This window comes from Cebus imitator, unplaced genomic scaffold, assembly GCF_001604975.1.
Source record: "Cebus imitator isolate Cc_AM_T3 unplaced genomic scaffold, Cebus_imitator-1.0 Scaffold245, whole genome shotgun sequence".
In the NCBI taxonomy this organism is placed as follows: domain Eukaryota; kingdom Metazoa; phylum Chordata; class Mammalia; order Primates; family Cebidae; genus Cebus; species Cebus imitator.
In genome coordinates, this window is record NW_016107560.1 from 639,221 (window position 1) to 656,155 (window position 16,935).

Consider the following 16,935-nt stretch of genomic DNA (forward strand, 5'->3'; position numbering starts at 1 on the left):
ATAGAGTAAATGCACAAGAGGTCATAGACTAATAATTCTCATGAATTTTAGAACAAATGCTTTAAAAACTTTGCTTGTGCAGCAAACCACCATGGCATGTGTATACCTATGTAACAACACTGCACAATCTGCACAGGTACCCCAGAACTTAAAGTATAATAATAAAAAAAAGAGATTTAAAAGCAAACAAACAAAAATAAATAAAAATTTTAAAAAAGATATATCTTATTTAAAAAGAAAAAAAAAAACCTTTGCTTGATTACAGATACACAGTTCACTTCTCAGGGAATGTTTAGGAGTATTATCATTTTTAATGGAAATCTCTCAGGGGTGTGTGTGTGTGTGTGACTCACTCTCCACCCTGACCACACAAAGCCCCATAGTCTACATTTGGGTAATTTCATTTGATCTTGAGACATTTGCTTAAGCTATGTCTACACAAAGTTAGTGTAAACATTTTGGTCAGTGACCTACTGCTTTGTTTAACAGTGTCAGACTGCTGTATTTTTTTTTTTCTTTACTACTTTCACTTTAGATTAACTAGCAGGTTTTTAAAGCTTTCTTCAGACTTGCTTTTGTATGGTCCTTGTGGGTATGCATCAGTTTGCATGCATACTCATATATATGTACGTTTCTCCTGCATTAGTTTTCTACTGATTAGCCACATTATCTACAATTCAGATTTCCACAATCAGTTTTTAAGTTAGATATTTAGAAAAGAGTTACTAAACTTTAATTATTTACTTATACATTTTCCTTGGACCTACAACATTTTTTTCCCACATCTGCTTTGGGTTCTTTCAGTTTTTCAGTTTCACAGGAAAAGATAAATATTATTGTATGCTGAAACTAGTTCTAAAGAGTAAGAAGTTTTTAAATAAATTCTAATTAGCATTAGATATATAATCCTCTATTCCACAGAACATTCTAATTATAAAAATAACTCATGTCATTTTGTAATTGACAAAAGGCTTCAGCAAATATCTGAGGCTTTCTAGATTTCTGGAAGGAACACAATGTGATCCACATGATTCTCTTAGTTGCCTGCAAAAGAAAAATAATGGGCATTTGATCAATTTCTACAACATTTTTGTATTATGTTGCTATAAAAATATGTGTTTAAAACTTCTTTCATTTTGTTTTAATACATGCAACACTCTCGTATTCCTTCTCCATATTAGTGACATTCTCCAAACATTTATTAAATACATGCACTACATGGGAGGCACCAGGTAAAGTCCAGTAAGTCGAAGAAGAGTAAGCCGTCAAGGAGTTTTCGAGGAACTCCTTGTATGCGAATAGAAGGCTATATCCTTGGTGCTGCCAGAAATACTAGAAAAAAAGAACAAAAAACATGTCGTGAGAGGGAGCTTGATATGTATCTGAGGAATAGGTAGGTATTTGTGGAAAACTAGGCTTCTTGAAGGAGATGGTGAGATATTATTAATGTAATATGAATGTTAAACAATCTCAAGATATTTCAGTTCTGATTAATATTATAGGTTTAAAAAGGGGGAAACAGTAATTTTAAGAATTTTAAGAAATGTCAAAAATTGTAGAAGTAAACAGTTGTTTGGCTCTTCTTTGCTCCTTCATTTACAACCAAATGAAATAATAAACATACAAAAATATATGTTTACATATAATAGTAAATGTTCTACCTAAGAGAATTAAAATATTATTTAAAGAAACTACAAAGTAAATAGATAAGAAAAAATGAAGGACCTATCTTAAAGTTATAGTCCATATAAATCATGTAGATTTTTTTGGAAGTAATATCAAATTACATATGTAGATTGCTTTATGAATTATACTATTACTATTAAATTAATTTGCATTTTTATAAAATATTAACTTGCCATCTTTTAAATTACTATTTCTGGATTAAAACTCTAGAATGTTTAATACTTTAATTTTAACCTTATGATATCTAAATCCTCTTTCTAAACTCAAAACATATTTGCATCTACATTTTTATTGATTCAATTTCATAATATTTTGACACATAATTTCTCAAATCAATGTATTTTTTGCAAAAGGGAGTGTTAAGTTTCCCGTATTTGAAAGAAATTGGCATTTAACCAGATCTGAAATTTACAATCAGTATTCCTCCACAATTTACTGTGCAGTCCTTAAGCAGCTTTAGAATCATTAAAGTGTTATAAATCTCTGATATTCAGATCATTTCACCTGATCCCTTCATTTTTCAGAAGACATAATATAGGTCCGGGGAGTCTTGAGGCTTGCTCATCCAATCACTTGTTGTCTTTTATTTTCATTTGGTTGATCTATTTTTTTTAATAGTAAGTATGATTAAAGCACATGCTTTTTACCTTCAAATAGTTGGTATTATTTATACTGCTTATATGATGATTATGTGACTGCCTTTCCTGTTATTTCAGTTTGATCAGTTCTATTTATATCTTGATACTATTCAAGCCTCTGCCTTCCCAATCAGTATGCATTCCTCCTAGGTCATAAATTGCTAACATTTAAGTAGCCATTTCCCAATTTTCTTCTCAGTGTGTGGTGCCCCTACTTTAAAATTAATATTATTTTCATGTGTATTTTGAGGTCTTCCCTTGGATTTTAATGGTCCATTTATAGAAAGAAAAATCAATACCTCTTTTCCATCCACTACTGAAAAATATGTTGGAAACAGTAGGAGCTTTGTAAAGTTAAAAGCTTATTTATTTTTAAAATAGGAAAGCACATTTACATGCCAGAAAACAACCAATCTTTGTCTAATAGGGCTCTTACACTACTTCCTGCAACTTGATTTCAGTGTATATACTTACTTCTAACTCATATTCTTCATTCTGGACTGTATCAGCAACTTCACAACTTCCTTTTTTCAGATGCCCAGGACAAGTCTGAATTGAATTGAATATGATAGATGTAGGAAGATGTATGCAAGTGGACCTTTAACATCTTCTATAGTTGAACTGCAAAGAGTGCTAAAACTTCAAAAATTCCAGGACATTCTGCAGACAAAATTTTCATTGGTTACCTATTTGTATAGTTTTTATTTTACCTGAAATACTGACAAAATGCTAATTTGTATGCTTTGATGAGATAACTTAGCAACAATGAAGAAGGTTATTGTTACTAGAAATAAGGATGAAAATACTGGAGCCAGTCTTTATATTAAATTAGAAATACCTGTTGTTTCATGGCTCAAATGAATCAAAGCAAGTGGGAAGTTTGGGAGATATTTCTCAGTGTGCAGAGCAGTCACTGATCCTCCCCTGAAAATTAGTACATTATGCTATGTACTTTTTACATAATCATCTTTTGGGAAGCTGTGACCTACTTATTTATTATTCCATGGTAGTCCATGGGTCACATGTATATGTTTTTTGTTTTTATTTTTATTTATTTTTGAGACGGGGCCTTGCTCTGTCACCAGGCTGGAGCACAGTGGCGCAGTATTGGCTCACTGCAACCTCTGCCTCCTGGATTCAAGCGATTCTTCCGCCTCAGCCTCCCGAGTAGCTGGGACTACAGGCGGGTGCCAAACGCTTGGCTAATTTTTGTATTTTTAGTAGAGACTGGGTTTCACCATGTTGGCCAGGATGGTTTCAATCTCTTGACCTCGTGATCCACCCTCCTTGGCCTCCCAAAGTGCTAGATTACAGGCATGAGTCACTATGCCCGGCTTGTTTTTATTTTTAACCAGCATGCATTTAGGCACTCACCAACTTCACACAAAATTAATTTCAAATTATTATAGTCATAGTTTACATGGACATAAAACTCTTAGAATTTGTTCAAAGAAACTGAAAATATTTACCACTTAGAAAGAGAAAAATTATTGAGAAAATAGCCAGAAGTTGAGGATAAAGAGTGGCAATATTACCCAGCAAGAAGCAATACAGAATAGCAATTAAAAGATGGGGACTGCGTTGAGGTCCCTCATGTCCTAATCCAGCATCTGTCCCTTGCCAACTGTATAGCCGACCTTAGGAAGATACTGAGGATGCTAGACCTGTTTCATGGTCTTGCTAAAACAGAACACATTAAGCTCAGTAAATCAGGTTTTTTGGCCTAAGAATTAACCTACCTCACAGGACTGAAGCAAGAAGGAGGAAAACAAATCTTAGACTCAGTAATTTGGACAACTTAAATATCATGATTATATTCAGACTTAAAATATAAATTTTATATGATAGGAAATAAAGGCAGAAAATGCGAGTCGAATAAACTTCTTGATGACTCTTTATTGTTTGTAAAGTATTTTACATAGTGTCTGATGTAATATATGATCTCAGTGAATGTTGACTCTCAGGATCTTTCATTCTTCAATGAGATTGAGTTTAGGTTTAAACATATTTCATACTTATTTAAATTTCTTTAGCTTCAAAATTGTAGGAGTTTGCGTTATCATGTTTGAAAGGGGTCTGGAACTGTGAGCATGTAAAGCAGAGACACAATTAGTCCAGTGCAGTTGGTACCAGTGAGGAATGTTTTCCCAGAGAAGGTAACTGTTTCAAAAGCTCACAATGACAGAGAAATTTACACATGTATGTGTTAGAGTGTGTGTGTGTGTGTGTGTGTGTGTGTGTGTGTGTGTGTGTCTGTGTAGGTAGGTATGTAGGTAGGTCAGTAAGAAGGGGCTGGGCTCCTGGGCAGATAAACCCCATTTGGAAAGCAATGGAGGCATTTGATTTTGGTTCGTTCAGGGAAACATGTGATTTAATATGACTGTTGGACTAGGGAAGTAGGAGTGGTAAGAAAAGAGGTTGGAAAGGAAGATAGAAGACAAATTATGAAAAACTTTGTAAATAGCATTAAGCTTAAATATTAGTCATTGAAAAATTTTACGAAGTTGAATGATAAGATTAATGTTTTATGTCATAAAAATGACTTTGGTTGTAGTAGATACAAGCTACTTAAAAAGCTAGAGTAGGGGCAAGTATCTGTGAAAAATCCAGTGGAGATTTATTGTGGTGTGGAAGACATAGCGCCTCTGGACTTAGTCAAGCATATGAAAAGTTTACAGTGACATTCCTGTAGGAATGATGGGAATTTATTAACTGTTCACTAGAATAATTAAGAAGACCATTATTTAGTTTAAATATAGGGACAGACTCAGTGGAGTATCTATGAAGTTGTGGTCTAAGACTTTGCTTTGTCTTTCACTCTCTCTGGCTTATCATTTGTATCACTGACTTGGACATAAAAGCAAAACTGAATATGACCTAAAGGCAGAAGGTAAAGAAACACATTTCACATAGCTTTGTAATGTTAGTAAATTGCCTTGATACATTAGATGTTATTCTAAGTTAATAATAGTTGATGAGAGAATTATGCCCCAAGTGATTTTAGTTAGAAAATTAGACCAACAGTAAGTAGACGATATTAATTAGGGACACTTGTAAAAAAATAAAAGAAAAATAGCACATCACAAACATAAACTTTTTAAACAATAAACTTAAGATGAATGAGCAGTATGATACTGTACTGTTAAAAATCCCACTATTCATTTTATCTATATTAGCTTATGGAGCTGGCCACTCTATCATAATTTGCTTTGCTTGGATACACTTGGAGTATAACATTGAGCTGTGGGTACACTGAGCTGTGATCAGGGAAAAAAAATGCTAGAAAAATGAAAGGATCAGAATAGTCATGTTGCAAACAGTTAAATATGAAAGTGTTAGATTAAAAAAACGTAGTAAGAAGATGAAATCCGTTTTCAAATTCTGGAAGATGATCATGTGAAAGTTGGGCTTAAATGTATCCCAAAAAGAAGAAATGATTAAAACCTTTAAGAAAACACATAATGGATTAATATACGGGACAACTTTGTGCTGCAGCTCTCCAGAGAGTTGAGGAACTGCTTCAGATGATAAGTTTGTCATTCTTGGAGGCCAAAATATAGTAATAAAAGCAATCTAAGTATCTGAATGATGGGTAGACAAGATGATTTCTTGATTGTGTGATTCTTAGACTCCTCCATCTTTTATACTCATGATAATAGTGCAATTTTAGTTCATAGTACATGTAAATATTTGGAGGTTAATTTAATGATTATTTTTGAGAGGGCTGTTTAAAATATGCATTAAGAACAAAATGCCTATTGGGGTTTTATTTCTTCTTGTCCATTTTCTTTTCCCCAAAAATTTTCATTTTGAATTTTTAAACTTACAAAAATGTTCAAACAATAGTATAATAAGCACTCATATATTCATCACTTTGATTAAAAAATTGGTAATATTTTCCCAGTTTTGTGTTTATGACACTTCTTTCATAACTACAGATTTGATCTCCTAAGCATCAGTATATTTTCTTATATAACTGCTATATCATTATTTTGCCTAATGAGAAAAAATAATTCCCTAATGTCATTTAATATCCAGAGGATGCCATTTAATATCCAAAGGTCAATTTAATATTGTCCTTTGGCATTATATTATATAAAAATTAAAGAAGCTTCATAATTTAATCCTTTGGATAATGATTTGTACAAAATTAAAATGGAGAGGCCACCTTTTGCAATTGTTTAGATAGAAAATAAGATTCGTATAACGATTGAGAATATCAACATATCTTTTGGGAAGGTAACAGATGATATGTCATTTAGAACATATATTTTATTAAATTAAAGTCTATGAAACACAGATTGTAACCACTTTAAGGTAAGACCTATTAGAAAAGTCTCAGAGGTTAATGTGACATTGGTTGGTACATTGGTTTATGAGTCATGTACTCCTCAGTAATAGTTAAATTGATTTAAAAGAGAAAAGCATTGACTAGGCTTTAGCAATTGACTAATAAATCTTTTATTTCAAGTCTTGAGTAGTGATATTATTTTGTGAGTCAGAGACTGTGACGAACAAAGTTTTAGCACTGAGTGTTCTGTGTAAACTAGGAATCCCTTGACAACTTTTGTAGATATAGGATTTCCTATATCTACAAAACAGAGAGCAATTATACCCATGGAAAATAAAGATATTTTACTCTCCTTTTTTTCTTCCTTTAATAAGGCTTTTGCAGTGATGAGAACTGTTAACTTTTAATATAAGCTTGGAAAAAGAATTATGGGCATGTTATGCTTTGATATAGAGGTTATTTGAGATATCATGGCCCTTCCTGAATTAACAAACAAAACAATGATAAAGCTGTGAGAATGACTATCTTAGATAATTTTTTGAATCTGAAAATTCAAGATAAGCATGAGAAAGCAGTACATTTTGCTTGTGTTGTATGGAGAATAAGGAATTCGATAACTACATTGGAGTCTCTAGATTCTTGAAAATGTGAAACTGGGTGAATTTGAGTGTAAGTCTAGGGAAATCACATACTTATAGATTACTAACATGCTTCTTTCTTTAAGATCATATAGGTCATATATGTTCTTTATTATTCTGAGTTGTATTTTACCCATCAAACATGATTTATGAACTCTTAGGAGAGCAATTCTCTCTTCATGGATCACATGCTTATGAAATGCTACATACAATCCTGACAGTTCATAATAAAAAGAATAATTCCAGAAGCAAATAGTTTTTTAGAAGATCCCCAGTGCAAAATGGATATTGTTTTTGCAAGTCATAGGCAGGAAAAACCTCTTGTTTAAAATCAAGTGAACAATTATCCTTTTGTGGGTTCATGAACAGGTGGAAAAAAATGCTTTGCTGTTTAATTTTATAATAGCAATTTTAAAATCAAAGGAATTCTTTTAAAATTATAAAAACCAGCTGATTTCTTCCTCAGAGAATCAAATATATACAGCCTTATATTTCACTTCACAAAGAAAATATATAAGATATATATGCCCTTGATTTCCTGCCCATCTCCACATCTACAGATTACTTCTTGCTGGAGTGAGTAAGGTCATGCTTTGGATTTGATCCTCTCTTGCTCCTGAGACACCTGGCTCCATCACTAATCCCTTCTCTTTTCTACCTTTAAGCTTTCTATTCCTGTTGGTTCTTTCCTTCTGCATATAAATGTGTTGTCTTTCTCATTATAAATGAAACAAAGGCACAAACACCCTGAGATTTTATCTTCTCCTTTAACTGTCCTGTTTTCTGCTATTCTCTAATATTCTAGCTTCATTTTGAAGAATATTCATTTTTTTAAATAAAAAGATTAGCAAATGTCCATTATTAGCTATTTAAAATATGCAAATAAGCAAAAATCAGAAAATCAAAATTAAATGCCTATCATCTAAAATGAACCAAAGTTGATATTTTGTTATGCATAAGGGCATATTATAACTACTTGTAAAGCATTTTGTCATCAAATATCTTCTATAGAATAATTTTAAATGGCTAAATATGTAGTATTATATCAACCATAGTTTCTATAAAAATTTTTTTACCATTGTATACTTAGAATATTTCAAATCATTGTGTTCTTTTAAATAAAGAAGAGAACATCCTTGCAGCTAAATCAGTGACATTTTCCTTAAAGTTGCATCCTGTAAGTAGAATTACTATATATTCAAGTGTGCAATATTTTTAAAGCTTGATTAATTTAAAAACAGATTTCTATAAAGTTTGCGTCAATTTATTTTTCTGTTCAACTGTGCTTTTGCTTACTCCTCAGTACATTTGATTCATAAAGATGCTCTCTCAGTTTTAATTAACATTTCTCTTTTCCTATTTTTCACCATTTTCTTACATTCAGTGATTATTTGCATTTATTATTTATTAATAATTTCTACTTATGTTTTTTTGCCAATTTTTCTACTGGAGTTGTGTTCTTAGTAGCAGTTCTTTTATTTATTGAATATATTAATTATTTTATTTTTAAATGTATTATGATAATATATTTTCATATTCTTTAGTTATATTTATATTTGATGCATAGATGTTTTTCAAATATTGAAGTTACATTTAATAATGTTATCTTTATTTTTACTGCTTGTGTTATCAAACTTAGAAAGTCCTTAGCACTTTTTTACAATTGTTTTTTAAAGTAAAATTTTATTAAAGAATGATCTATGTAAAGTGCACACGATATGAGTGAAGTTCTAGTAATATGTATCCAAGCACTCAGTTTAAATAACAGACCATCACTAGCAACCCAAAAGCACATCATGCTCTCTTCTTACCACTATTCCCACCACAATAATTTTTGAACTTTTGAAAAATGAAATGATATAGCAATATTCTTTTGTGTTTGGCTTCTTTCAATCATTTGTTTGTGAGATTCATCTCATGTTGTTGCATATAGTTCTTTATTAATGCAGGTCTTCTTTGCTGTTATGAATATTCTTGCATGTGTGTTTTGATGATGTACAGATTTCTGTTTATCAGATATTCCAGAGTTAAGTTTCTGTGTCACAGAATTTGTGTATTTTCAGTGGTAGAAGATTCAAACACTTACTTTTCAGTGTGGATTGAGCCAATGTATCTTTTTCATTTTAGCCATGCTGGTATATATAAAATTGTTTCAAACTGTGGTTTTTCATTTTCCAGAATGCCATGAAATTGATCACTTTTCATATGTACATTGTCCATTTCAATTTATGTTTTGGGGAAACAGATTTTCTACCTACTTTTTCTATTGGTTTGACTGCCATTTTCTTTTATTGTAGACTTTTAAGAGATGAGTCTTTCTCTCTCTCTCTCCCTCACACGCACACATACACACATATATGTGAATCTGTCTACTAAATGTGTGTATATATGTGTGAATCCACTCATTCTACTTGTAGGATGTATCATTAAGGAAATGACATATATACATATATGTGTGTGTGTGTATATATATGTGTGTGCATTTTTTCTTTTCATTTATGACACAAATATACACGTGTGTGTCTGTGTTGAGTATGTGTGTGCCTTTGATTAGGAAGTTCTTAATTTTAAGGAAGTCTGGTATGTCACATTTTTACCTTTATGAGTATCACTTTTTGTTTTCTTTTAAAAATATTTTCTTATCTAAGCTTTCTTTGAACAACTTTATTGTTTTAATGTCACATTTCAATGTATGATTAAAATAATTTTTTATAATTATCCAATTGATCCAGAAACATTTATGGAAAATACAATCCTTTTTTACTAGAATGTAGCATTTTCACTTTAATATTAGTGTCTATATAGATGGAAAACTGTTTATGGATTTTGTGTTTTATTCTACTCATCTGTTTTTCTCTATTAATTTTTTATCAGATACTATTTCATTATTTGTTTAGTCTTTGTCCTAGAATTCAAAATGCATTCTTGAATTACTAGTTCAAACAATTATTATGTTACCTTTCTTCAAATACTGCTAAAACATTTTAATCTTTTAATTCTATTTATGCATTTTTTTTTGCTTTTTTCCATTATACTTACCATGCACTTTAATTCTAAATATAAACTTCATCAGTCATTCCTGTTCTTTCTTTTTATAGTCCGAATTTATTGATATTCACCCATGTATTTATATTTTCTCTTATACTTCACATGTTTAAGCATTGTAGTGGCTTCCTCTGTGATCAATAATCTGCCTATAGAACTTAATTTTTTATTTGCTTTAGTGGAGGCTTGGTGATAAATTCCTTTGATTTTGGTATTTTCATTGATATAGTGAAATATATTTGGCAAAACACATTTGCATCTCTTCTCTGTATATTGTGAAATGAAAAAAATATTAAAGAAGAATGGATTTTGTAGACATTTTATCTTTTCCTGACTTTAATGGGAACTTCCTTCTTTTATATATAACATTTACTGTTCATTTGTGATTTTTCAACTTAATAAAATGACATCTTGTTGTTTTCTAAAAAGTATTTTTAAATAAAAATAATTATCAATTGCCTTTATACTATATAGTATGATGATTATACTTTTCTCTTCTTGGAACAATTACTAAGTTGGGTGATAGTAAAACATTCCAAATTTTTAAATAAAATCAAAAAGGTTCTTTCTCCTCAACAGTTTGCGACATCAATCCAACTTTATTTGGAAACCAATTCTTTACTAGATATTTTTTTCACCTTCTTGCACATATCAAGGGAAATAAGCTATTCAGAATTTCTCTCATTTCTTGAGTTAATATTGTTGGGTGGTTATATTTTGTCTTAAAATGTTGCATTATCTGGATGTTTTTGTTTATTACATATAAAATTTTAAACTCTGGCTTTAGATTAGTAAAATTTATTTGTTTTTTTAATTTTAAATAGAAAATGAGTTATACTAAGGAATTAAAAAGATTTATTTAAGCATTCAAACTGGTAACAAACATGTAAACTTAAAGTGGAATTTGAATTATTTATTTTAAAGATTGATAAAGAATAAGAAAATTTTAATTCACTGTTATCAAATATTGATTCAGTATTATCGGTAAAATATTGGCCCAGTATTACTAGCTATGATCTTTATTGCATACTTTTATCACATAGAAACTACCATTTTGAACTGAAAAAAGTAGAAATTTTTTTAAATTTTATTTGCTAATAAGAATCCACTTCTGGCTTGCATTTCTATAATTGCCTCTTTATTCCTAATTAACTTTTCAGTTAATGGATTAACTGTAATTACTTAATTTTTACAATTAGTTATTTTTCTGCTTCACATATAAGATCTTGCATTTTAGCTACATCTTATTAAGTCATCTTATTGCACATTTTAGGAAGTTTTGTATATTTTGCAGGAATAAAATTTTGCAGAAAACTATTAGTTTGTAGTGGAATAGACAAGGGCTTTGAAGTCAGGCATGAGCAGATTCTGCTGGTGGCTCTGTCACTTGATAGCTATGTGATCTTTGACCAAAGGGGTAATTCCTGTAAGATAATACTATGTTGGATGGCTTTGAAGATTCACTGTAACCTCAAACACTTGTTGAGTGCTTACTCTGTGACAGCTACTCTTCTAAATGTTTTGTACTTGCTAACATTTATTCTCTATTATAATTCTATGCAGTAGCCTCCCTTATCATTCTTTTTTCAGAGATGAGGCAGCTCAGACTGAGGTTTTAGTCAACTACCCAAAATTATAGAGATAGCAATTGGCAAAGCCAGAATGTAAACACAGTCTAGCTCCAAATAAATGTATATGTAAGAGTAAAGAGTAAAGAAGAATACCGCTGTTCCTTTCCACGTACACAGAAGGAATCTAGCTTGGATCTTTATACCCATTAGACAAATAATTAATTATTATCCTCCATAAGTCACCAAAGATTTCAAATATATTGAGTGCTATTTGACAAGTTGATTATTTTAGTAACTATACCATCAAATTGGTTAAAATCCAGAATAAGAGAAATATTTCAAACTGATATGGCATCAAATAACATTTTTCTCTTCTTCCTGAATATAAATTTTCCTCACCCCTCTAGTCTCTTCCGAGTTGTAATTCCTCATAGTTAGAGGAATTATTACAACACTATGACTTCTTACTAATTTATAATAGGTAGTTTGCTAATAGTATAGTCACCTGATATACATGTGTCAAAATATCTTTGATGAGGTATGAATTGCTAGATGTGGAACAGGCTTATTCAAGAAAGTTTAATTTATGAATGACTGTACTGGGAGTACGTGGTATGAAATTTGAAAGGAAGAAAAATAAATGTTCTGCATTTTTAAAGTACTAGTTTCCTAAGGACAGAGGTTGGAGGGGTTTAGGGATCAGGTACTCTACCTTTTATTTCATTCTCCAAACCAATTATGATTCTTTTGGAGGCAAAGGTCTCTGTTAGGTCACTCCCAGCTAATGAGACAGTAATGATTGTAGAGAGAAGGAAGGCTGTGACAAGAGCGAGAGAACTGGAATGAGACAGAGCTGGTAGAAGGTCACAAATTGAAGGGACATATTTAAAAAATATACTTTTACATTTTATGGCCAAAATTATATACTACAGTTTTATTCATTGATTAAAAGAGTTGGTTTGTTTTGGAGAGGCATCCTTCATAAGTGTCAAGTGTCTTCTTAAAGGGGACTTAGAATAAAACAACTAGCAAAATGCTCTCTCTTCTCCCAAGCAAGACACTGAAATTTGCAAATAATTTGGGCTTTTAACACAATAAGTGCCGTAAAAATTGTGCCACCGGGCATGGTGGCTCACTCCTGTAATCCTAACAGTTTGAGAGGCCAAAGCAGGCAGATCGCTTGAGCCCAGGAGTTTGGGACTAGCCTTGCCAACATAGTGAACCCCCCGACTCTACAAAAAATACAAAAATTAGCTGGGCATGATGGTACATGCCTGTAGTCTCAACAACTTGGGAGTCTGAGGTGAGAGGATCACCTGAGCCCAAGGAGGTCAAGGCTGCAGTGTGCTGTGATAGCGCCTCTGCACTCCAGCCTGGGCAACTGAGTGGCTCTGTCTCAAAAAGGAAAAAAAGAAAAAAAAATATGCAAAAGAATTTTGATTTCTGAATGGAGACAACATTTAATATAATATTTTTAATGCTTAATTTTATAGTGTATATCAATGCAGAGGATTAATTATTCTGGAACTGTTTACAAATTTTGCAGGGATAATTTTCAGTACTTAAGGCAAGACCTCTATATACCTAGGCCCCAAAATAAGTAATAACTAAAGAAAAAAAGTCAAAATCATATTTGTATCATGTTAAATCTTGGCAGCAATACTAAGGCAATTTTACCAGTATAGCTGTGCCTACAAGAGAATATCCCAAAGTTCATAAAGCAAGCACAAACCCCATGTACTTATCTCTCTCTCTCTCTCTTTTTCTCTCTCTCTCTCTCCTTCACTCACACACACACAAATACACATGCACATATATAAAAGTAAAGAAAACTTCTGATATTTTCTTTATCTTGTAAAAATTATGTGATTATTCTCTTTCTTTTTGCCAGGTGGTATTTTTGAATATGTGGAATCTGGCCCAATGGGAGCTGAGGAACTTGCATTCAGATTTGCCGTGAACACAATTAACAGAAACAGAACGTTACTACCCAATACTACCCTTACTTATGACACCCAGAAGATAAACCTTTATGATAGTTTTGAAGCATCCAAGAAAGGTAATAGATAGATTTTTAACATCTTTTTTTTCTGGAATTTAAATTTCGGGATATTCTTAAGATATTTCCTATTTTCAACATACAGTTAGTAAGTTGTTAGGAATATTTGCATGCAAAGATTTATTTTCAAAGTGTGCATAAATTTAATCAGAGAAGATAAAGTGGTATAATTACCTATTGCAAAAATCTGCTTATAACATGAAATACAATTACATCTGTGATAGCAAAATTGTTTTTTTCTATTGATCCTTCTCTCTTATTATTGAAGCATTCCTATTTTCAAGAACCCACAAAACTAAAATATGTATCAGTGGATTTTACCAAGTTTTGCAATTCATTCTTACATCTTTATTTGTATTATCTGTCAATCCCACTATATTATTACTATGGCCTCAATTTATTGGCTACCTGGAAAGATACGTGGTTCTAAGTGACTTCAAAATGCCAGTGTGATATTGAAACTTAATTGGAAAATTTTAAACAACCATTAGTTTAGTATATTTCATGTTCTTATTTTAACCAACTAATATTTCTTTTTGTAACTGAAAATAAATAACTGACAATGTAAAAACTGGATTATATACGGAAATAATTAGAATACATTATGAACTTTATTTCTGTGTTTTAACTGTTTTAAATGTCAAAAACACAGAAAAAATGTTTTAAAAAGAAAAATAATTTTGTGGAATAAAAATTTAACATTTATATATGAAGAAAGGCAATACAGAAAACTTATTACAGCATGTATTTTAACCAAACAGCATTCAGTAGTAAATGTGTTTGAGAGGTGTTTCTATAGTCTTATGTTGGTGATCTTTTCTTATATATGTAGATGATCTTATAGTAGGTGATCTTTCCTTTTGCATAGTTAGCATTTACATAGCAGGAATTAAATTTTATAATAAAGATTTTTCTCAAAAGAGAAGGCTTACAAAATGTTTAATATAACATTAATTTTTTTTTTTTTTTTTTTTTTTTTTTTGAGACCGAGTTTCACTCTTGTTACCCAGGCTGGAGTGCAATGGTGCGATCTCGGCTCACCGCAACCTCCGCCTCCTGGGTTCAGGCAATTCTCCTGCCTCAGCTTCCTGAGTAGCTGGGATTACAGGCACGCGCCGCCATGCCCAGCTAATTTTTTGTATTTTTAGTAGAGACGGGGTTTCACCATGTTGACCAGGATGGTCTCGATCTCTTGACCTTGTGATCCACCTGCCTCGGCCTCCCAAAGTGCTGGGATTACAGGCATGAGCCACCGCGCCCGGCCAACATTATATTTTTAAGCAATGTTTGCCTTTCTGTAATGCTAACGTGGTTTTACTCTAGCTACCTTATATTGATGGAAATATATATACAATTATTTCTAAATCCAGGTTAGTGCAGTTTTTTTCTAAGCTCATTAATATTAATGGTAGCTGACAAGGCACAATGTTTCTCAAGATGAAAGTATCCTTCTTTCCCCGCAGCAGCTAACTAGTGTTTATCAAAGCCATATTCTGTATGCCCTTTGAATTCATTCATATCTTTATGAATACAAATAAGTTTCCACATTTCAGAAACATGTCAGGTGATATAAGGTTTTGAAGACTGAGAAAAAGGTTAAAGGTAACTGTGAAATTTTACATTTGTCATCATAATTGCAAAATAAATCATTAACTGAAGACTATTACATTTGATTAGTGGCATAGTTCATGATTGTTTCCATTAGTAAGAAGTAGCTCTGCCTCTAATGAAAGAATTTTGATCAAAGAATATGGTATATAAATGCAGTATAGATAAAATATTTCTAGATTTCTTAATGGTGATTTCAAATGATCAGCATGAAAAAACACAGGTTCGAACGTTCTCACAACAAACAGAGTACTATCCTGGGAATGCCCTAGCAAAATTCTAAAGTGATAAAGTCATGTGGTTTGACCAAAATATTATAAGGAATTTACAAGCTTTGTTAACCAATAAAAGCTTACTGGGAATCAAATCCATCAGTTCACTTTGGCTTGAAGCTAGGAAAAGCTCAAATAACTGTATGAGTAACTTTGTTTGTGAATGTCATGGTTTGGATTTTATCTTCTGAAGCTCTTGTTTGTTGAGTTATTGCTTGGAGGATAGAGCAATACATAAAAGCAATATAACAGAGAGACCCAATATGGGTTTTAGCTTTATCAAAAATGTATATATTGATAATATCATTAATGATTAATTATGAAATAACTTAAATAAGTTAGACATTAAAATATTTTAATTATTTATCCAATGCAAAAAAATAAGAAATGAAAGGTTACATTTTGACATTTTGTCCAATTTTTTTCTGTTATGGTTTTAATAGGTAATAATGTACTGCTCAATTAATACTTTGATGTATTAGAGCTTGAATTATTATTTGAATCATATATTATTTTTAAGTAACTCTTCTGATAACTGAAAGCTCTAATTTTGCTTGAAACACACTTAGAGACATTCTAAATAACGTAAAACAGTATTTTTAGCTTTTCTTGGTTTGTGATTTGTCACAAATCTGTTGAAAGAAGATCATTCATCTTCAATATACAAGAATTAAAATCTTATGTTGAGTGAACAATTCTAAAGTCTATCCACATTTATACTAATTTAGAATTCCAATTATTATTTAAAAAGAATCCATGTACTTAAAAACAGTTTATTTAGATTATATTGAATTTTTAAGAATGATTAAACAAATTTTTTCAGATAATAATTTACTTAATTATTAAATATTACCATGCATAATTCACCTATAATATTATATTTTATGCAGAAAACTGAGAGTAAATGACAGAAATTTTCTGAACACCAAATTTATACCTAAAGCTCAATAGCAGTCCTTCTCTGTCCTTTAAATATTTGCAATGATGGGCAAACCATTGCCTCTTGAGGAAGACTTTCATTTTTGAACATGTTTTACTTTAGTTTTTTTTTTTTTTTTTTTTTTTACACAGGTTTGGTCTGTCACCCAGTCAAGACAGCAGTGGCATCATCATGGCTCACTGCAATC

At 31.3% G+C, this 16,935-nt stretch overlaps 1 protein-coding gene across 5 annotated transcripts in view; it reads left to right on the top strand.

Moving 5' to 3' along the window:
* GRIK2 (glutamate ionotropic receptor kainate type subunit 2) overlaps positions 1 to 16,935 on the top strand; it is a 729,530-nt gene that overhangs the window by 230,749 nt on the left and 481,846 nt on the right. For all 5 annotated transcript variants that reach the window (XM_017498581.2, XM_037727899.1, XM_037727898.1 and 2 more), the window contains exon 3: positions 13,761 to 13,928. In XM_017498581.2, coding sequence (XP_017354070.1) covers positions 13,761 to 13,928 — 168 coding nt within the window. The remainder of the gene's footprint in view (positions 1 to 13,760; positions 13,929 to 16,935) is intronic.